The following is a 16,371-nucleotide window of genomic DNA, read 5'->3' as shown; positions in this document are numbered from 1 at the left end:
TTATTATCTTAAAACAAAGTAACTTGCACTTGGTTGAATGAAAATAGATTCAAGAGAAATTTTCGAATTTTTCAAGAGAACCAGTTTTCTTGAGTTAAGAGAGTTTTTCTTCAGGCAAAATATTTTCTTTTACGCTAAAATAAATTCCCTTGTCACTATTTTTTTTTTCAAGAACGATGACGGCTTTAGTTCAAGTCTATCTTTTTTATCAGTGTATGGTGGCTGTTGGATAAAAATAGTTACTTCTTATAATTCAAACTTCTAAAATATTTTAGCTTGCTTAAAGAACACTCTGTGTATAGGTTGCATATCATTATCACCTGTAAAAAACTTTAACAATAATAATAACGTAATAACCCAAGAAAAATACCTACTCTTCACAGGCGTTGTTTAGCTATATAATTAATATTTGTTTAGATTTAAACAACGTACGTATGAAGTATGAAAATGTACGTAATGCGGAAGGCGATTCTTATTGTTCGTTGCGTCTTATTGTCTTGCGATTTGCTTGGAAGACAATGTGGCGAAAATAATTGAGGACGATCGTGCATTATTATCATCTCTGTTAATGTTAATGTTCGAGCTAATGCGCCAAGATTATAAATGATCCTTGATGCTATCTCGGAGAAGACATACGAATGACCTTTGGCGCAAAACATACGTCAATTAGGACAAATAAACATTTTTTTAATTAATTTTTAAAACAATGTATTATTTTTTATTTACAGTTTTTTTTTATCTTAGATAGGAACTGTCGAAACAAAAAATAACCATTTTATCCGATAGTCAAGCAGCACTGAAACTATCCATTCGAAGTTGGTCAGAGAAAATAAAGAAATAAAGTCCTCCTACTCTGGGTGCCTGCTCACCAAGGGATAGAAGATTGAATTATGATAGAATTATGATGAGTTATAACTCGCTATAACTCAAGAAAGTACTAACTGTAAACTACAGTAACGTAAACTACAACTACTGTATTACATTGTTTTAATTCCTTTATTTAGTACCTATATTTTTATCATTATACTGCATTTAAAGTACACACAATTCAAAATAGCTTTATCTAGGCTTGAATTTCAACAAAGTTTTTGTTTTAAAGTGTTTTATTTTTACTTAAGATAACAAATAGGATAACAATGTTTATACAGGCATTTAAAATTACCTTTTATCTTGGGTATTAGAAAAATCTATATTTAGTGGTACTCGTTATTTTTATTTTCTAATTATTTGTTTTCATTAAAAACATAACATTTTAACGAGTTTAAAATTATTGTAAATTGTTTAAAATCAGAACTCTAGTACTTATCATGGTTCTGTCTACTGAGTTTAAATTGTCTTTAAAATAGTTAATTTTTATACATTTTAATTTGTTTTTTCCTTTATTTTTAATTACTTCACAAAAATATTAATTTTTGACATGATTGGCAATATAAGAAAGTCATTTTAACGCCTAGGCATAAAAGTAGGAAAATATATTATTAAACTGACATAAAGTGTCAAATTCAACGAGCGTAACCATATTTTCTCAATATATAATTACATACAAGATATTACTTTTAAATATTTTTATAATATTTGGAATGTTTGAAATTTTTTAAAAAATATTTGTGGCGTTTGAAAAAAAAATAGCATGTTCTATTTTGAGTAAAAATTACTTTTTGTGGCTCGCCTGTATGTCAAATGTACAGCCTCACAACAAAAAGTCTAATTTTTACTCCTAATAAAACAATACCGGGTGCATCTCAAAAGTGGTTCACCCCTATAACTTTTTTATTTTTTCAGTTAAAAAAACGAGATTTGGTTTGTTAGTATATGACATAAATTAGGATTGATTGACGTATTCAATTTTTTTCGGTCACTTCCTGTTTCACCGGAAGTGACTACAACTTTTGGTTTTTAAATGGTACCTCCTGCATTTTTTACTTTATTCGATAGAAAATAACACTCCGAATAGAATGATATGTCAACTTTTGATATTTTCGCATATGGTATATTTGAAATCATAACTTACGGTTCGTAACGAAAATTTGACTCAATACCAAGTGTGTAGTATCAAATTATTCGTAAAAAAATGCTTTTTCCAAATATGCTAATGAGCCACCCTCGTTCCATTTGAAAAAATTGAGATATGATTAAAAATACAATTTGAGCATTTTCTAACTGGCCAGGACAAAACACTAAAAACATTAGACGATCAAATATATTATTCCAAGGCTCCTTGATTAAGAATTAGTGTTTTTAACATATAGCCATAGGCACTCTAGATTGAATTTTAAAATACATTTTTTTATTAAGCGAGAATATCAAAATTTGACATGTGATATGTCATTCTATTCAGAATGTCATTTTCTATCGAATAAAGTAAAAAAAATACCAAGGGTGCCATTTAAAAATCGAAAGTTGTAGTCGTTTCCGCTGAAACAGGAAGTGACCAAAAACAATTGAATACGTCAATCAATCCTAATTTATGTCATATACTAACATACCAAATCTCGTTTCTTTATTTAAAAAAAAACAAAAGAGTTATAGGGGTGAGCCACTTTTGAGACGCACCCTATTTACTATTATTTAAAAAAAAATATATGTCAAATGTCAACGTCAGCATTTATCATTATTGAGAATTTTTGAATGAAAAAAGCACATAATATTACTGATATATTCTTTGACAATATCCTCCTATGGTATAGTCTGTCTAACGAGCCCGAGAAGGTTTGGACAAACAACATTCAAAAAATGACAGAAATGACAATTTGCCTATGAATTAAAATGGCAGAAAGAAATAGTTTCGTTGCCTGTGAAAAAGAAACTGTCTCTGCTTTTATTCTTTTAACCTTTGAATAAGAAGACTAAGGAAGGAGCATAATGCTATCCATGTATTCATGCATGGTGGGCGGAAAAGCCACCATAAAAGCTCTCTAGGGTGGGGATCCTTGACAGTTCTGTTTGACGATTCATTTGACACATATGAATTTGATTTGAAATTTTGTGGATTTGTCAGTCTTTACGGAGCTTATTTTATGTTATTTATTATTTATTCTACTACTGATAGTTGTATAAAGGTAGTAAATCTAGATGGAAATTGTGGCAGAACTTAAATTAACACTGACACTATCGCGATTTATCGAAAAAGACTCTAAAATAGTTGGTTGTGTAGCGTGCGGTAGATCTCGGCAAAAATTGAGTGAAATAATGGAACAACTTTTCGCTAGTAAGTGACTATATAATATACATACGTGTAGTAAACCGATCATTTATGAAATTCACTTAAATTAACTAACTTATATATTTTTCTTGCATTTTAGCTTTTATTTATTACTTGTCAAAGATTAGATGTCAAAGAATTTAGATACGTTAATTTGACTTACCTGCTTCAGTAGCGTATCGGATGTTTGTGTTAATAAATACTTATTATAACTTATCTATTTTTATTAGAATTATATATTTTTATAACAATTTTAATAACTACCAACATTTATTCACAACGTAAAATAAAACAACAAATTATTGAGTCTACCCCACGTCTACCCTACATCATAGTTTTACATTTTTTAAATAAAATTAGAACGACACTGATAAACCGGAATTTAAGTCGGCCATATTTGAGGCCCACCGCGGTGTACCTAAGATTTTTGATATGCTCCTTCCTTAGTCTTCTTATTCAAAGCTTTTAACCATAGTAATAAGACAAGCGGGTTCGTTCAAACAATTCAAATTAACCCTATTTAAAATTCAAGAGACGCCTTTTATAGGCGTAAAAAATGTTGTGGTCGATTTGTATTCCGGGACAATCTAATTTTGGTCTCCGTCGTCTCGACCTTGACTTTGAGATCTTGTAACGTCGGTTTCACTGACAACTATATACAAGAAAAAAAATGTGAAACCACTTAGAAAACCAGCAATTTGCAGTGAATCACCGTGACCGTACCTGCAATTTAGTCTGTTTTTACTTTTATTATGGGGTAATTATAACAACAACAAAAAATGTCTAACCAGAAAAGAATAAATTATTTTCATGTTTTTAATCTGGGATGGATTGAACACTGCTCAAGTAAAATATTTTTGAAAATTATCCCTTTTTAAGATTCATAAAACAATTTCGCTGTAATTCAAGTGCTTTTTACAATTTTTAACACACTTTCTGTTTTTATCCTAGATCATATACAGGGTGGTCCGAACTGTATTCCGCAAACTTCGGCAGCATATTCTGCAGATAAAAATAAGTAAAAGTTCGTATAAATGTATGTCCTAAAATGCTTAGTTTCGAAGATACAGAGTGTAGAAATTTCATTTTTATTTCGATTTTTTCTAAATAATTTCTGAAGTAACGGCAATATTTGGATAAAAATTGGTGTATAGGAGTTTTTTTTGACATGATAAATATGATTTTGGTGTCAATATGATTCCCATTTGTAGGTGGCGCCACCTACATGTGTTTTAACTGTTTTGAAAAGTAATAACTTTTTGTCCGTACCTGTATAAAGGGTACTGAGTGAAAAATTATACATTTCCGTGACTTTTTACGTAAAAAATGTCTCTTGGTCAAAATCTCTACGAGTAACCGTTCTCAAGATATTTAGAATGGAAATAGTCAATACATGTCATTATTGACATGTATTGAAAAAATAAACAAGTTGAGTAGGTAGTTATTTGACTGAAGAAATAAATTCGGGCAATTTTTATTTTTAAAATTAATCCTAAATTTTTCTGCGAAAAAATGAAGATAAAACAGTTTCTGTTGAACTTTTGACACAAAAATATTTAAAATTTATGATTTTAGTCTAATAACTATTTAGTCAACATGTTTAATTTATGTCAATGATGACAAGTATTGATAGTTTCGATTCCAAATATCTCGAGAACCATAGACCTTGCTAGCCAATTTACTGTATGATTTAGGCCAATAACGTTTCCGTTAAAACTATTGTCTAAATATTCCCGAACAGCCAGGGTACTATATGTGCTGGGCAGCCATCCATTTGGTACCAAACTTCCTGATTTTCCTTAGCGGCATCATGTAAAGCACGTAAAATATGATTTTCGAATAGTTCCAGATAATATTCTGCATTTAAATTTCGTGTAAGTAATAATGGCCCGATAATATTGTGTCCGAATATCCCTGCCCAAACATTTACTTTCTGTGGATATTGCGTCCTTGTTTCGACAAACCTGTGTTGGTTTTCTTTGTTCCAATATCGATAATTTTGAACATTAGGTTCATTATTTAAGGTAAACGTGCATTCGTCAGTAAAACATATGTTTTTTTAAAAATTCCCTATCCGTGTTTGCTCTTTCCATCATATCAAAACAAAACGCCTGCCGCCGTATTTCGTCCCCATCTCGTACCTCTTGGTGCTTTTCATATTTGAAGGCATAGTATTTATGTCGTTTCAAAATTCGAAACGCTGTAGTGTGATCTATTGCTATTTCATCCTCAAGTTTCCTTGTGCTGATCTTTCCATCGTTCTCTTCCATGCACAATAAAACTTCCAAGTCGGTATCATTTCTTGCATCTTCTCTTTGTTCCTGCCTTGCTTCACATCTGTAGTTATTTATTAGGGTACCTTTGGTCTCAAATCTCTGGATATTCCTTGCGATTGTAGATTTTTGAGGTATCGGTCTATTCGGATACAGAGCAGCAAACATGTCCGACACCTTTTGATAATTATTTCCTTGATAATACCATTTAATTATCAATACTTTTTCTTCGGTAGTGTAATTCATGGCTAATATTTTCGATGTAGGTATGAGTTTTTAATAATAATAATAAAGCACTAAATAGATAAAATTCTCTGCTGCTCATAAGTAAATACAGGGTCATAGGAAAAGAGAAATATTTAAAGAGAAATCGGCGATAACTCGTAAACGGGCTAATCAAAAATATATAAAGTTATTCTTTTGAATGTGGGTTTTAGTGCTCTTCAATAAACCTAAATAGAATTATTCTCTAAAATAATTAGGGAAGCCAATAATTAACTCCATTAAAATTTACATGGGATTTCCTATGTCCCGCTCGACGATGGTATATAATGCTGTTTTAATATAAATATCATTTTCAATTTATTTCTGTAATCTATACATTTTCTGTTTCCTCAATAGCTTGCAAATTTTGTGGAATACCACTCAAAACATATACTTTTATGCAAATGCCTAATAATATTAACGCTTAAATTTATTTAAGAAGAGAAAACATTTTGAACCTAACCAACAATTCGTATTTATAGTGGTTTACAGTAATTTTGTTAAATTATACGAATATTCTCGTTGATTTTTGGTTTGAAATTAATATAATAATAATGTCCTCCAATGAAAATGCGAGTAGCTTAACTCAAATAATACTTCTCCATGCTTTTTAGGATAATTTCAAATAAATGAAAGTAACGATTTTAAATGAAATATTATAGATATAAAATCTCAAACTATCTCTGACAAAAAAAGAATACATATTAATTTCTATAGTGAAAGGGAAGAAATTTTCAAGACAGATGTCTGTCTATACGGTTTTAATTGATCTTGTGTTTTAAAGTATTGCATTTAATGAAGACCGTTCAAATACCTTAAGTGAATTCGCTAAACTAATAAGAACTTTAATTAAAATTTTTAACGAAATGTTTTACGATTTATCTCGTTTCTTCGTAGTAGCAAAAAACAAACAATAATTGTTTTAATTGTATTATACCGTTGCTAATTCCGCTAGGATCTTTGTACTTTTTATTATCAGAGATACGTCAAAAAACTGTTCTTTTCTCTGACGCCGCAATGGACACACTTACCTGAATTTTGTACGGACTTTGCATGTCTCGTGAGTACGTGTGAACAGTATCATAGTGTGCGAACACAGTGCAAGCAGGTTTGCCGCTTACTGGTAGTCAGCGCCAATCTGGGCACCTATTCTTGACATCGTTCGCAACTTTGCGTATACGCATCACGTGTATTGTTATAAACAGGGTATCCCAGAAATAAGTGCAAGTATTTTAAAGGGTGGTAGATCTCGATAAAAGAAACTCTTTATCGTTTTTCAAATAAGTTCAAAATAATGGAGTTATTTTACTTTGAAAATTTCCAAAAAAAAAATATTTTTTGCTAAAATTTTGAGACTCTTCTTCTTCATGTGACTTCTCCTCATCGGAGGTTGGCGACCATCAATTGGAATTCCTCCCTGTCTTGAGCCAAACGGATAATTGCACTGGCCTCTCCTATATTAAACCACTGGCGCAAATTCCGCAACCAGGAAAACCGTTTACGCCCGATGCCTCGTCGTCCTTCAATCTTTCCCTCAACGATCAGCTGTAGGAAACTCTATTTGTTATTTTGAAAAATATGACCAAAATATGCTGCTTTCCGTCGTTTTATTGTAGTCAATAGTTCTTGGTCCTTACACATTCTTTCCAATACTTCGAGATTTGTTTGACCACTGGATCTTTTCTGGATTTTCTTTCTTGTAAATTTGATCTACTACCTATGTTGCCATATTATCAAGAAATTATTTTTTTTTAAATAAAAACTAAAAAAAATTGCAAAAAAATTCCAAAAATATTTTCAAAAAATTCCGAATTTTCAAAAAAAAATTATTTAGAAAAAAACCTCATAGGCGTGTTTCTGGGGTTGAACTATACTACCAGTTAAGTTAAAATACTTGCATTTATTTCTGGGACACCCTGTATATGGTTACATAGTAGCGCCGCGCCGCGCCGCCTCGCGCTTATAACCTTGAAAAATTAAAGCGTGTTATCAAATCGGCTAGTTCACAGTGAAAGCAGGTAGGCGCCGTCAACCAGCGTTCATCGGCGTTCTCGCTTTTACCGGAACGAAAATTTATTTATTTCTGCTTTTGCACGCGCCGACGGCGCACAGAGGGTATTAAGAACTAAAAGTTGGCCAAAATTATGTTTTATGATTTTTTTGCTTTTTTGCTAGTAATATTAATTAGAGGAGGGGGTGCTAATATGGAACCCCATTTTGTTTTTCCTACACAATATTTTTTCCTCTACTCTGAAACCCGTTCCACCGATCAAATAGGGTCATTCTGTGCAAAGCCAAGCAATTGGATGAGGATGCTAGAACAAGAAAGTAATTTGTATATTATAGACGATATTTGAGCGAGGATGGGTGTTATAGGGTAAAGACTAATTCCTTTAAGAATCTATTTAAATCAATGTTTTTTTTGGCAGTGGCAAATATTGGCAAGATTTTTGTACATATTCCAAAGCTGGAGACTTTAAGCATTGAACGGATACTAATTTCCATGCGGAATATTGCCGAATAGTTTTACACCTTATAAAAAGCCTCTGATTTTTTAAATATAAAACATTATAAAGAAATAGAATAGAAGGAAACGTTTCAAAATAAAAATATGGCATAAACAGGACTTGCCAGCTGGCTCTGTATCCATCATGACAGTTATTATAAACAATTTGCAAAAAGCACTACAAACAATTCCACTTATTTTATACTTAGAAATATTCAGAATACACTCAAGATAATTCATACTTATAATTGAAATATATTATTTATTTGATAGTCAACTTACGACTTAAAAAAAGCTAATAAATGCGCTTACATTTAGTATTTATAGATTTGTATTCAGTTAAGATAAAAAATGAAAATAAAAATATTTCACTTTTGGCCAGGTTTATAGATCAAATACCCCTATGTGTGTAACCTATGAATATGGTTAGGTAAGGTTAGGTTAGTTAATCAGGTAAATTTCCTCTTAATTAACTACTTCCGAACCCTGCTCGCATCTCCGAAAAAGCCATTTAACAATACACGGCATATACGCAAAGTTACGCATCACGTGTATTGTTATATCGCTTTTTCGGAGATGCGAGATGCGAGCGATATTTGAAGATGCTAGTGGTCAAGAATAGGTCCCCAGAGACGGCGCTGGTTGCCGGAAAGCAGAAACCTGCCTCCACTATGTTCGTACCCATACGTGCAGGTCGCTTATTAGGAAACTAGCATGGGCGCCGGACAGGGGGGGGCAAGAGGGGGCATTTGCCCCCCCCCTCGGATCACTGAACCAATAAAAATAAAAGCTTCTTCTTACATCCATCTGTTACATCCATCTTCTTACATCCATCTGTAAAAAAAAATAATCATTATTATGAAATTGTTAGGTGTTGCCTGTAAAATTATAAAAAATGTGGTAATTATTGGGAAAACTGGAAATCGTCCGATTTTCACCAAAATTGGTATACACACTATTTTGAGGTCGTAGATTACGAATCTATTTTTTTCTTGGCGGTCTCTTACCGTTTTTCAGAAAAACGGAAAATTATTTCAACATTGAATTTTTCTTTATTTCGGCCCTATAAAGTAATAATTTCACTATATTTTCATTATATTATAGTTTATCTAAAAGCCACACTTGATTGGGGATAGAAAAGTGTCCAACATTTTACTGAAAAACACTTTTCTTAACAAAATAGCAAAGAAAATTGAGACCAGATGGAAGTTTGACATTTGATATATCCTTCTTTCTCTCTCCTATGTAATAAGAGAGACAAATATATTCTAGACCTAATCTAGAAATTTGAAAATTTACAACGTTGCCATATCTTCTATTTTTTCGGGTGATTAGGGATTTTAAATAAATTACCTATTATGAGATCGACAATAATTAAATATACACCTATATCCACAAAATTACGCGGAAGAGTTTTGATTGCATTGGTTTTAACTTCTTTGCGGAGGGGGTTAATCTTTTTTTAGTTAATCTAATAATATAACAACAAAAGATTAACACCCTCTGCATGGAAGTTGTAACCAATGCAATCAAAACTCTTTCGTGCAACTTCGTGGGTATAAATAGTCAGATCTCGTTGGTAAAATAGCAGTTATGGGAAGGAGCCGTTCTTCTGGCGACCGCCTTTCGTAATTCCAGAATGAGCGAAAAAAACACGCTAAATTTAGGTTTAGCATTGGCAACGTTGCTTTAAATGCCAGAAACACATAAACTTACTTCGGGTTTCTCTTATTACCGATTCTGAACCGTCCTAGAACTGTGATGCGTATGCGCAGAAGGAAATATGAAGACATTATTTCATTTGCGCATGCGCTGCAGAGTTCTTGGACGGTTCAGAATCGGTAATAACAAGAACCCGAACAAAGCTATAATCTAACATTTTCAGATTGTTTACAAATTTATTTTAGCAAATTTTCTCTATTATGCATAGAATTGGTTAAAAAAGTAACAGAAAATAGCAAAAACATTATTGATTATTGAATACCTAACAAAATATGTGCTAGAAAACCTTAAAAATATGAGAAATTAAGAAAAATTCGATATTGAAATTATTTTCCGTTTTTCTGAAAAACGGTAAGAGACCGCCAAGAAAAAAGATTCGCAACGTTCAGATTTGTAATCTACGACTTCAAAATAGGGTGTATACCAATTTTGGTGAAAATCGGACGATTTCCAGTTTTCCCAATAATTACCAAAAATGTCAATTTTTTATTCATTTTTACCTTGCCCCCCCCGTAAATTTCATTCTTCCGGCGCCCATGGAAACTAGTACTACCAGGGATGGGTAATGTAACAGAATAATTGTATTTTGTTACGTTTATTACGTGACAAATGTATTAAATTGTCCTAAACACAACATGTTCATATCAAATAAACTTTTAGTCACATGATTAAGCTTGACCGACACAGCGTTGCCCACTTTTACATATTTTCTTTTAATCAAAATATTTTAGGAAACAAAAATAAATTAATTATAAAATTATTATTTACATCATACTCACCTTCTTAACAGCACTGGAGGGACATAGAGAGGACTTAAGGGACGTAGATAATTCCTAAATTCTTTAGGTGTAAAAATAATCACTTTTCACGATAGCTGATTGTTCTACTGGGTGATTCACAATGAAACCTTAATATAAAGTTTATTTATTTGAATCTGTCCATATATGTGGCATTTGTAAATACATTTTTGGGGTCAAGGATCGGTATTTTAAATATTAGTATTATAACGAATAACGCTTTAAATGAAACTGTAAGCTTTATGATTTATCATTAATATTAAAATAAGTCATTGTTATTTAATTTTTGTATTAAAATAAATGATAGCATAATTACGATCTAAAACACTGAAATCTAAAAAATTTTAAACGGAATCTGATTTAAAAATTTGGACTTGTTTAATAATTTAATTTTTTTAACAACAAAATAGCTAAAAGGAAATAGCTACGTAGAATAAAATTGTGTTCTGGCCTTGGGAGGCTAACCAAAAACCGTTAACAATCTTTGACAATGAAATAAAATAAATATTTCCTACAAATTCAGAGTCCAAACGATTTTGATAAAAATGTAATAATTTTATCTTCCTATGTCTAATTTTAAATATATTTTATGGTGGTCCGCAACTATTAATACTTTTTAATTTTTTATATTTTATTCTAAAACTTTTACATTTTAGTTAAATATACCGTATGATCGAAAAAAAAACGGCGTCAGCGAGGGCTATGAAATGAAGATCGCTGTCATTTTATATGTAGAATGAGTGAGAGGGGGGTCAATTACTGCGATCTTAAAGATCTATTGTGCCCCCCTTCCTTGAGTTATAACTCATCATACCCATCATCATATAACCCATCTTTATATTAACCATTTTATATGGGAAATGTCATCGATCGTCATTTCCTAGCCAACTGGACGCCGTTTTTTTTCGATCATACGGTATTTAATTGTTTTTTTTTTCAACTAAATGAAGTCAAAAGTTTAAAAAAATGGGTCTTTTGTAATTATCTTCAAAAATAATGGTATTTAATAAATACTATATAAAATAATCGGACTTATGTTGATATAGAAAAAATCTTATTTTTACGTGAGAAATATCCCCACGAGAGACGACACATATTTTTCGAAAGACCCTGTATAAATCAAAAATACTATCTATCCTCATGTAACGACTCAAACGACTGTAATGCGTATGGTTCATTGAATTTGGACTATATATCCCTGCAGCAATGGTATTAATCTGCCAAGTACTTTCTCCACTAATAGGTACTTTCAGCACTAGTTCGATATCAAGTACGTTTTCCTTTATAAATCACCTAACCCAGTATTAAAACATAATTATCATTTGAATCAATATTATATCGTAATTTTCCTCTAATGATGTAACTGAAATTTAATTATTTTTTAATTATTGTACCTGCATTTCGAAGTACTGAGTAGTACGTCTAGCTCGAAGGTGAAACGTGGGACTTGTAGCTGCCAAATATGAACTGTGCTGATTTGGTGTTGGCTAACAGTACTACAATACCAAATTTTTAAAAAAGTATGTCAAAATTTGGTACAGTTTCTTTTTATCTTGAAGGAATAATAGATAGGTATAAGCCTAACTGGTACAAAACCAACGTATGATTTTATAGACATAGGTATAGACATTTCTTTTATATGATAATTTCTTTAATATGATAATTATTATAATATCCATCTAGTTATTGTAAATGACAAATAGTTCTCATATGATCGCAAATAGGTAACAAAAAACGACCCCAAAACGTTTAATGATACTCTCAATAGCGGTCCATTACCTTGACAAAGCTGTAGCAAAGGGGAAGACTGGAAAATATTATTCTTGTAGCGGTCACTATTACAAAATAGGGGTGCCGTTGCAGACGTAGAAGTTTAAATACGAGAAAAAATGTGCTATTATTATAGGGGACGTGTTATAATGGCTAGACAAGGCAGATCCTTTGTGTCTCGTCTTCCAGACGGTTGGCCGATTACCTAGGGGGCGCCACCATAGGTGGTGCCCCTTTCTACATCCCTGTCCTTATATCTCAAGGGATCCTTGAACAAACTACTTATTTCCTGTTTTACCATAACCGTTTTTCATTTTTAATATTAGTTATAGATTATAGAATAGACAAGATTTTAAAAAATATATTCTTTAAATGTATGTATTATAGGATCTTTTTAATTTTTGAATATACAACTAATTTTAGATATTATATTGGTTCCAGCTGAGCTGCTAGTAAAATGCAACACCGAAAAAAACTGGTACCACAGGCGAGTCCAGATACGAGGTGGTCTTCTATACGTATCCTCAACTCCAGGAGAACAAACTTCGACTGCTATGAGACTGCCTTTGAGGCATCTCAGCCTCCAGGCTGGACCCCAACCAAACAGCATAGCCATATGCAGAGGATCCAACATTGTTTTAACTTTACAGGTAAAGTTTTACACCGAATCAGATGCACAATTAAATTGTGCATCTGATTCACGTAAAATATACAGGGTGTTCCATTTAATATAACAAGTTATTGTCGTTTAAAGCTAGTAATTATTTAATATAAATTTTTAGGCACTCTGTATAAGGTAGTATAATTGTATCACCAGCGTTTTTTATCTTTTGATTGGTTTTCTAAAAATGCCTTTCTTCAAAATAGAAAAAACGCTGCGAAGAGTATCAAAATGTTGATTTATAATAACACTTTGACGTTTATACTATTACGTCAAAAGCAACTTTTTTCCAAAGCCTACCATGACTTCACTGAGGCGTCGTTTCTTATTCACTGTCATTGATATCTTAATTATTAAATATTAATACATCTCGTATTATGGTTTTCTGGTATATTATGTTGTCGATTTTAGAAAAAAGCTTATCTTTTCTATTTTATTTTTTATTAGAATGGTCATAATCAAGAGTGCTACTGTAACCGTGTTATATAAATAAGGTAATTAAGGGCTTATTTTTTCGCATTTATTATAATTTTGCTAATATCTTCGGTTTGAAAGACGATATCATTATGCGGTTTTTGCTGAATTTTTAAGCTTTTATTACTCTTTACTATCAGCTAAAATTACATATACTATCGCATTTATATTTTTTTTGAAAAAACGCGCAGTGTTTTCTAAATTGTAAGACAGCGCCCCCTAGCGTCTACATTCAAAAGCTTATTATTATTGTTTATACGGTATGATATAGAGTAAGAAACGCTCTTTTAAACGAGCCTCCGTTTGTTGGATTCCGTTCGTCCAGTCCGGAGGTATTAATATTTAAATAAAAGCAGATCTAACCTTCCTCCACCACTTTACTTTGGCAGATAGAGGAAAATGGTTCTAACAAAAAATATTCAAAATTTACTGAAGATTATGAAGCTATTATATATAGTACCGCTTATCTAGGCAAAATTTTGTAAAAATCAGTAACTTATACTTTGTCTTCTTTTGATTCTAGACCGTTGACAAGAAATCCTTCGACCAATGGGTGAAGATCCTAGCCATTGAACTGATCCGCCAAACTCCATTGGACGCTATCAAATACCTGGACATCCTCACCCTGGCCGAGTGCTGGACCAAGACTGCCGACCCTTGCCCAAAAGACTGGAACTTCAACAACATCACCCAAACCAAAACATCTCCCTCTATCAGCTACGACGTCCCCGATTCACCAAGGCGTTCAACCCGGATTCCTGACTGGCCTGAATCGCCTGCTGTTTCACCAGTAAAATCACCATCACAATCTTCGGAAAACACTGAGGAGGTTATAGAGACTTTACTGAAGAAATGTCAGAACGTTGAGACCTACGTGCCTGTCAAAGAAAAACTGTTTCTTTTTGAGTCGCTGTGTAAGATGGGGAGGAAGGTTAGGAGTTCAGAGGACGTGTCCTCTAGGGTGGACACGACTGCTATAACTAAAAGAGCGAAGTCTTGCCACGATCTGAGCAATATTCAGACTCATATCGCTGTGAGGGAGATATGTAAATACTTTGAGCATAGAGGTGGCGATGAGAAAGATAGGAGTATAACAGAGCAAAAAAATATTGGAGGACTGAGGCATTTGAGGTTTCAAAAATCAGTTACGACTTAAAATTTTTAGTGATATTTTTTTGTTAATATTCTCTAAAACGCAAGAAAATAACTTTTGAAACACTAGATTAAAATATTCTGGTTTTTAATATTTAAATTTTTTAGTGTTTCATTTTTAATTTATCCAGGGAAATATTCAGTTCTTTTGTAGAAGATGTTTAAAAAATCAATTAAAAAACGTCTGTATAATGCCATAGCCTAATCACCATTAGATCTTTTAAACAAAAAAATTAGACAGTCATTACTTTTGACACACTTAATCTCTATTACATGACAAGTAGATGACAAAATCACAGTCTCGCTCAATGATTAAAGAATTGTATTCTTTAGTCATTGGTCTTGCTCGTATACCGTACGATCGAGAAAAAGACGGCGTCCAGTTGGCATGGGAACGGTGACATTCCCAGGCCAACTGGATTTTATAACCATCACTGACGCCGTTTTTTAACCGTAAACCGTTTTAGCCCTAAGGTGATTGGACTATATCTTATTTTAACTATGAAATATAGCAAAAAAAGCTACTATAATAGGATCAGTAGTTTATACACTTATACAAGGTGAATGATTAAATAAGTGCAAATATTTTAACTGATAGTAACACAATTTAGGTTTTTAGCACAGGTTTTAGGTTACTCAGAGGTTTTTAGCAAAATGAAGGTACAAAATTTTCTATTTTTCTTGACATTTTGAAGGAAAATTAAAAGAAATCGTGCTGCAGGTTTATTTAGTATATTTCAACAGCCTAGACAAGCCTATGAATTTATTTAAGAAAAATGTTATTGAAATATTTGTATTTTTCTTTAATTTTTCAGTATATTTTGAAAATCTTTTAGAGCTGCAGGTTCAGCTGAAATTTTCTCAAAAATATTTCCTTAACCGTATAATAAAGGCATGCAATGTTGTCATTTCGTACATTACTTTGTATATACCCCTTTTGTATTTGAGGTGTGAAATTTAAAAAAAATAGTTAGATAACATACTTTCATGTAAATATGGCAACATAGATAGCCAATTTAATGTAGAAAAGAAAACAAACATGAATAAATCGGCGGCTCCCAAAATGTAAAGATTTTTTGTTTGTTTTTCACTTAAATAAGTTGAGTATTTTGGCCATAATTAAAACATGGAATATAGACATTTTTCTTATAGACAATATAGTTCTTTTATCAAGATTTGCACTTATTTAAGAAACATTGCTATTGCTCCCACTTAAAATCTGTCTCCTGATGACGTAATATCGGTTAATTTAATTTTTTTTCTGGCACCTGTGAGAATTCTACAAAAGAACTGCATCTATAAATAGATATTTATAAATTTTTACAGAAAAAAAAACATTTTAAATTGTTTAAATTTGTGATATTGTTCACAAGAACGTATTTTTTAAAATATCAAAAATATGAGTTTTCATCAGTAACCAAAACGGTCACAACGCCTGCTTCAATTTAAAATATTTTAGAAAATTAGGCGACCTAAAAATATTTAACAAAAAGTAACACAGGTTACACAAAATTTTCATCTAAATTTACCTTTGTTTCCGTCATTTTATG

At 31.9% G+C, this 16,371-nt stretch overlaps 1 protein-coding gene across 1 annotated transcript in view; it reads left to right on the top strand.

Annotated features, from left to right (window-relative positions):
* Positions 1 to 15,054, top strand: part of LOC115891636 — a 78,977-nt gene extending 63,923 nt beyond the window's left edge. The window contains exons 2-3 of the mRNA XM_030912160.1: positions 12,976 to 13,184; positions 14,193 to 15,054. Of these exons, the coding sequence (XP_030768020.1) occupies positions 12,976 to 13,184; positions 14,193 to 14,825 (842 nt within the window). The 3' untranslated portion in view covers positions 14,826 to 15,054. The remainder of the gene's footprint in view (positions 1 to 12,975; positions 13,185 to 14,192) is intronic.
* Positions 15,055 to 16,371: the final 1,317 nt, after the last annotated feature.

The sequence above is a fragment of the Sitophilus oryzae genome, unplaced genomic scaffold (genome assembly GCF_002938485.1).
Source record: "Sitophilus oryzae breed Bouriz unplaced genomic scaffold, Soryzae_2.0 scaffold_1189_pilon_pilon, whole genome shotgun sequence".
Classification (NCBI taxonomy): domain Eukaryota; kingdom Metazoa; phylum Arthropoda; class Insecta; order Coleoptera; family Curculionidae; genus Sitophilus; species Sitophilus oryzae.
This window is presented reverse-complemented; position numbering and strand designations above follow the sequence as displayed.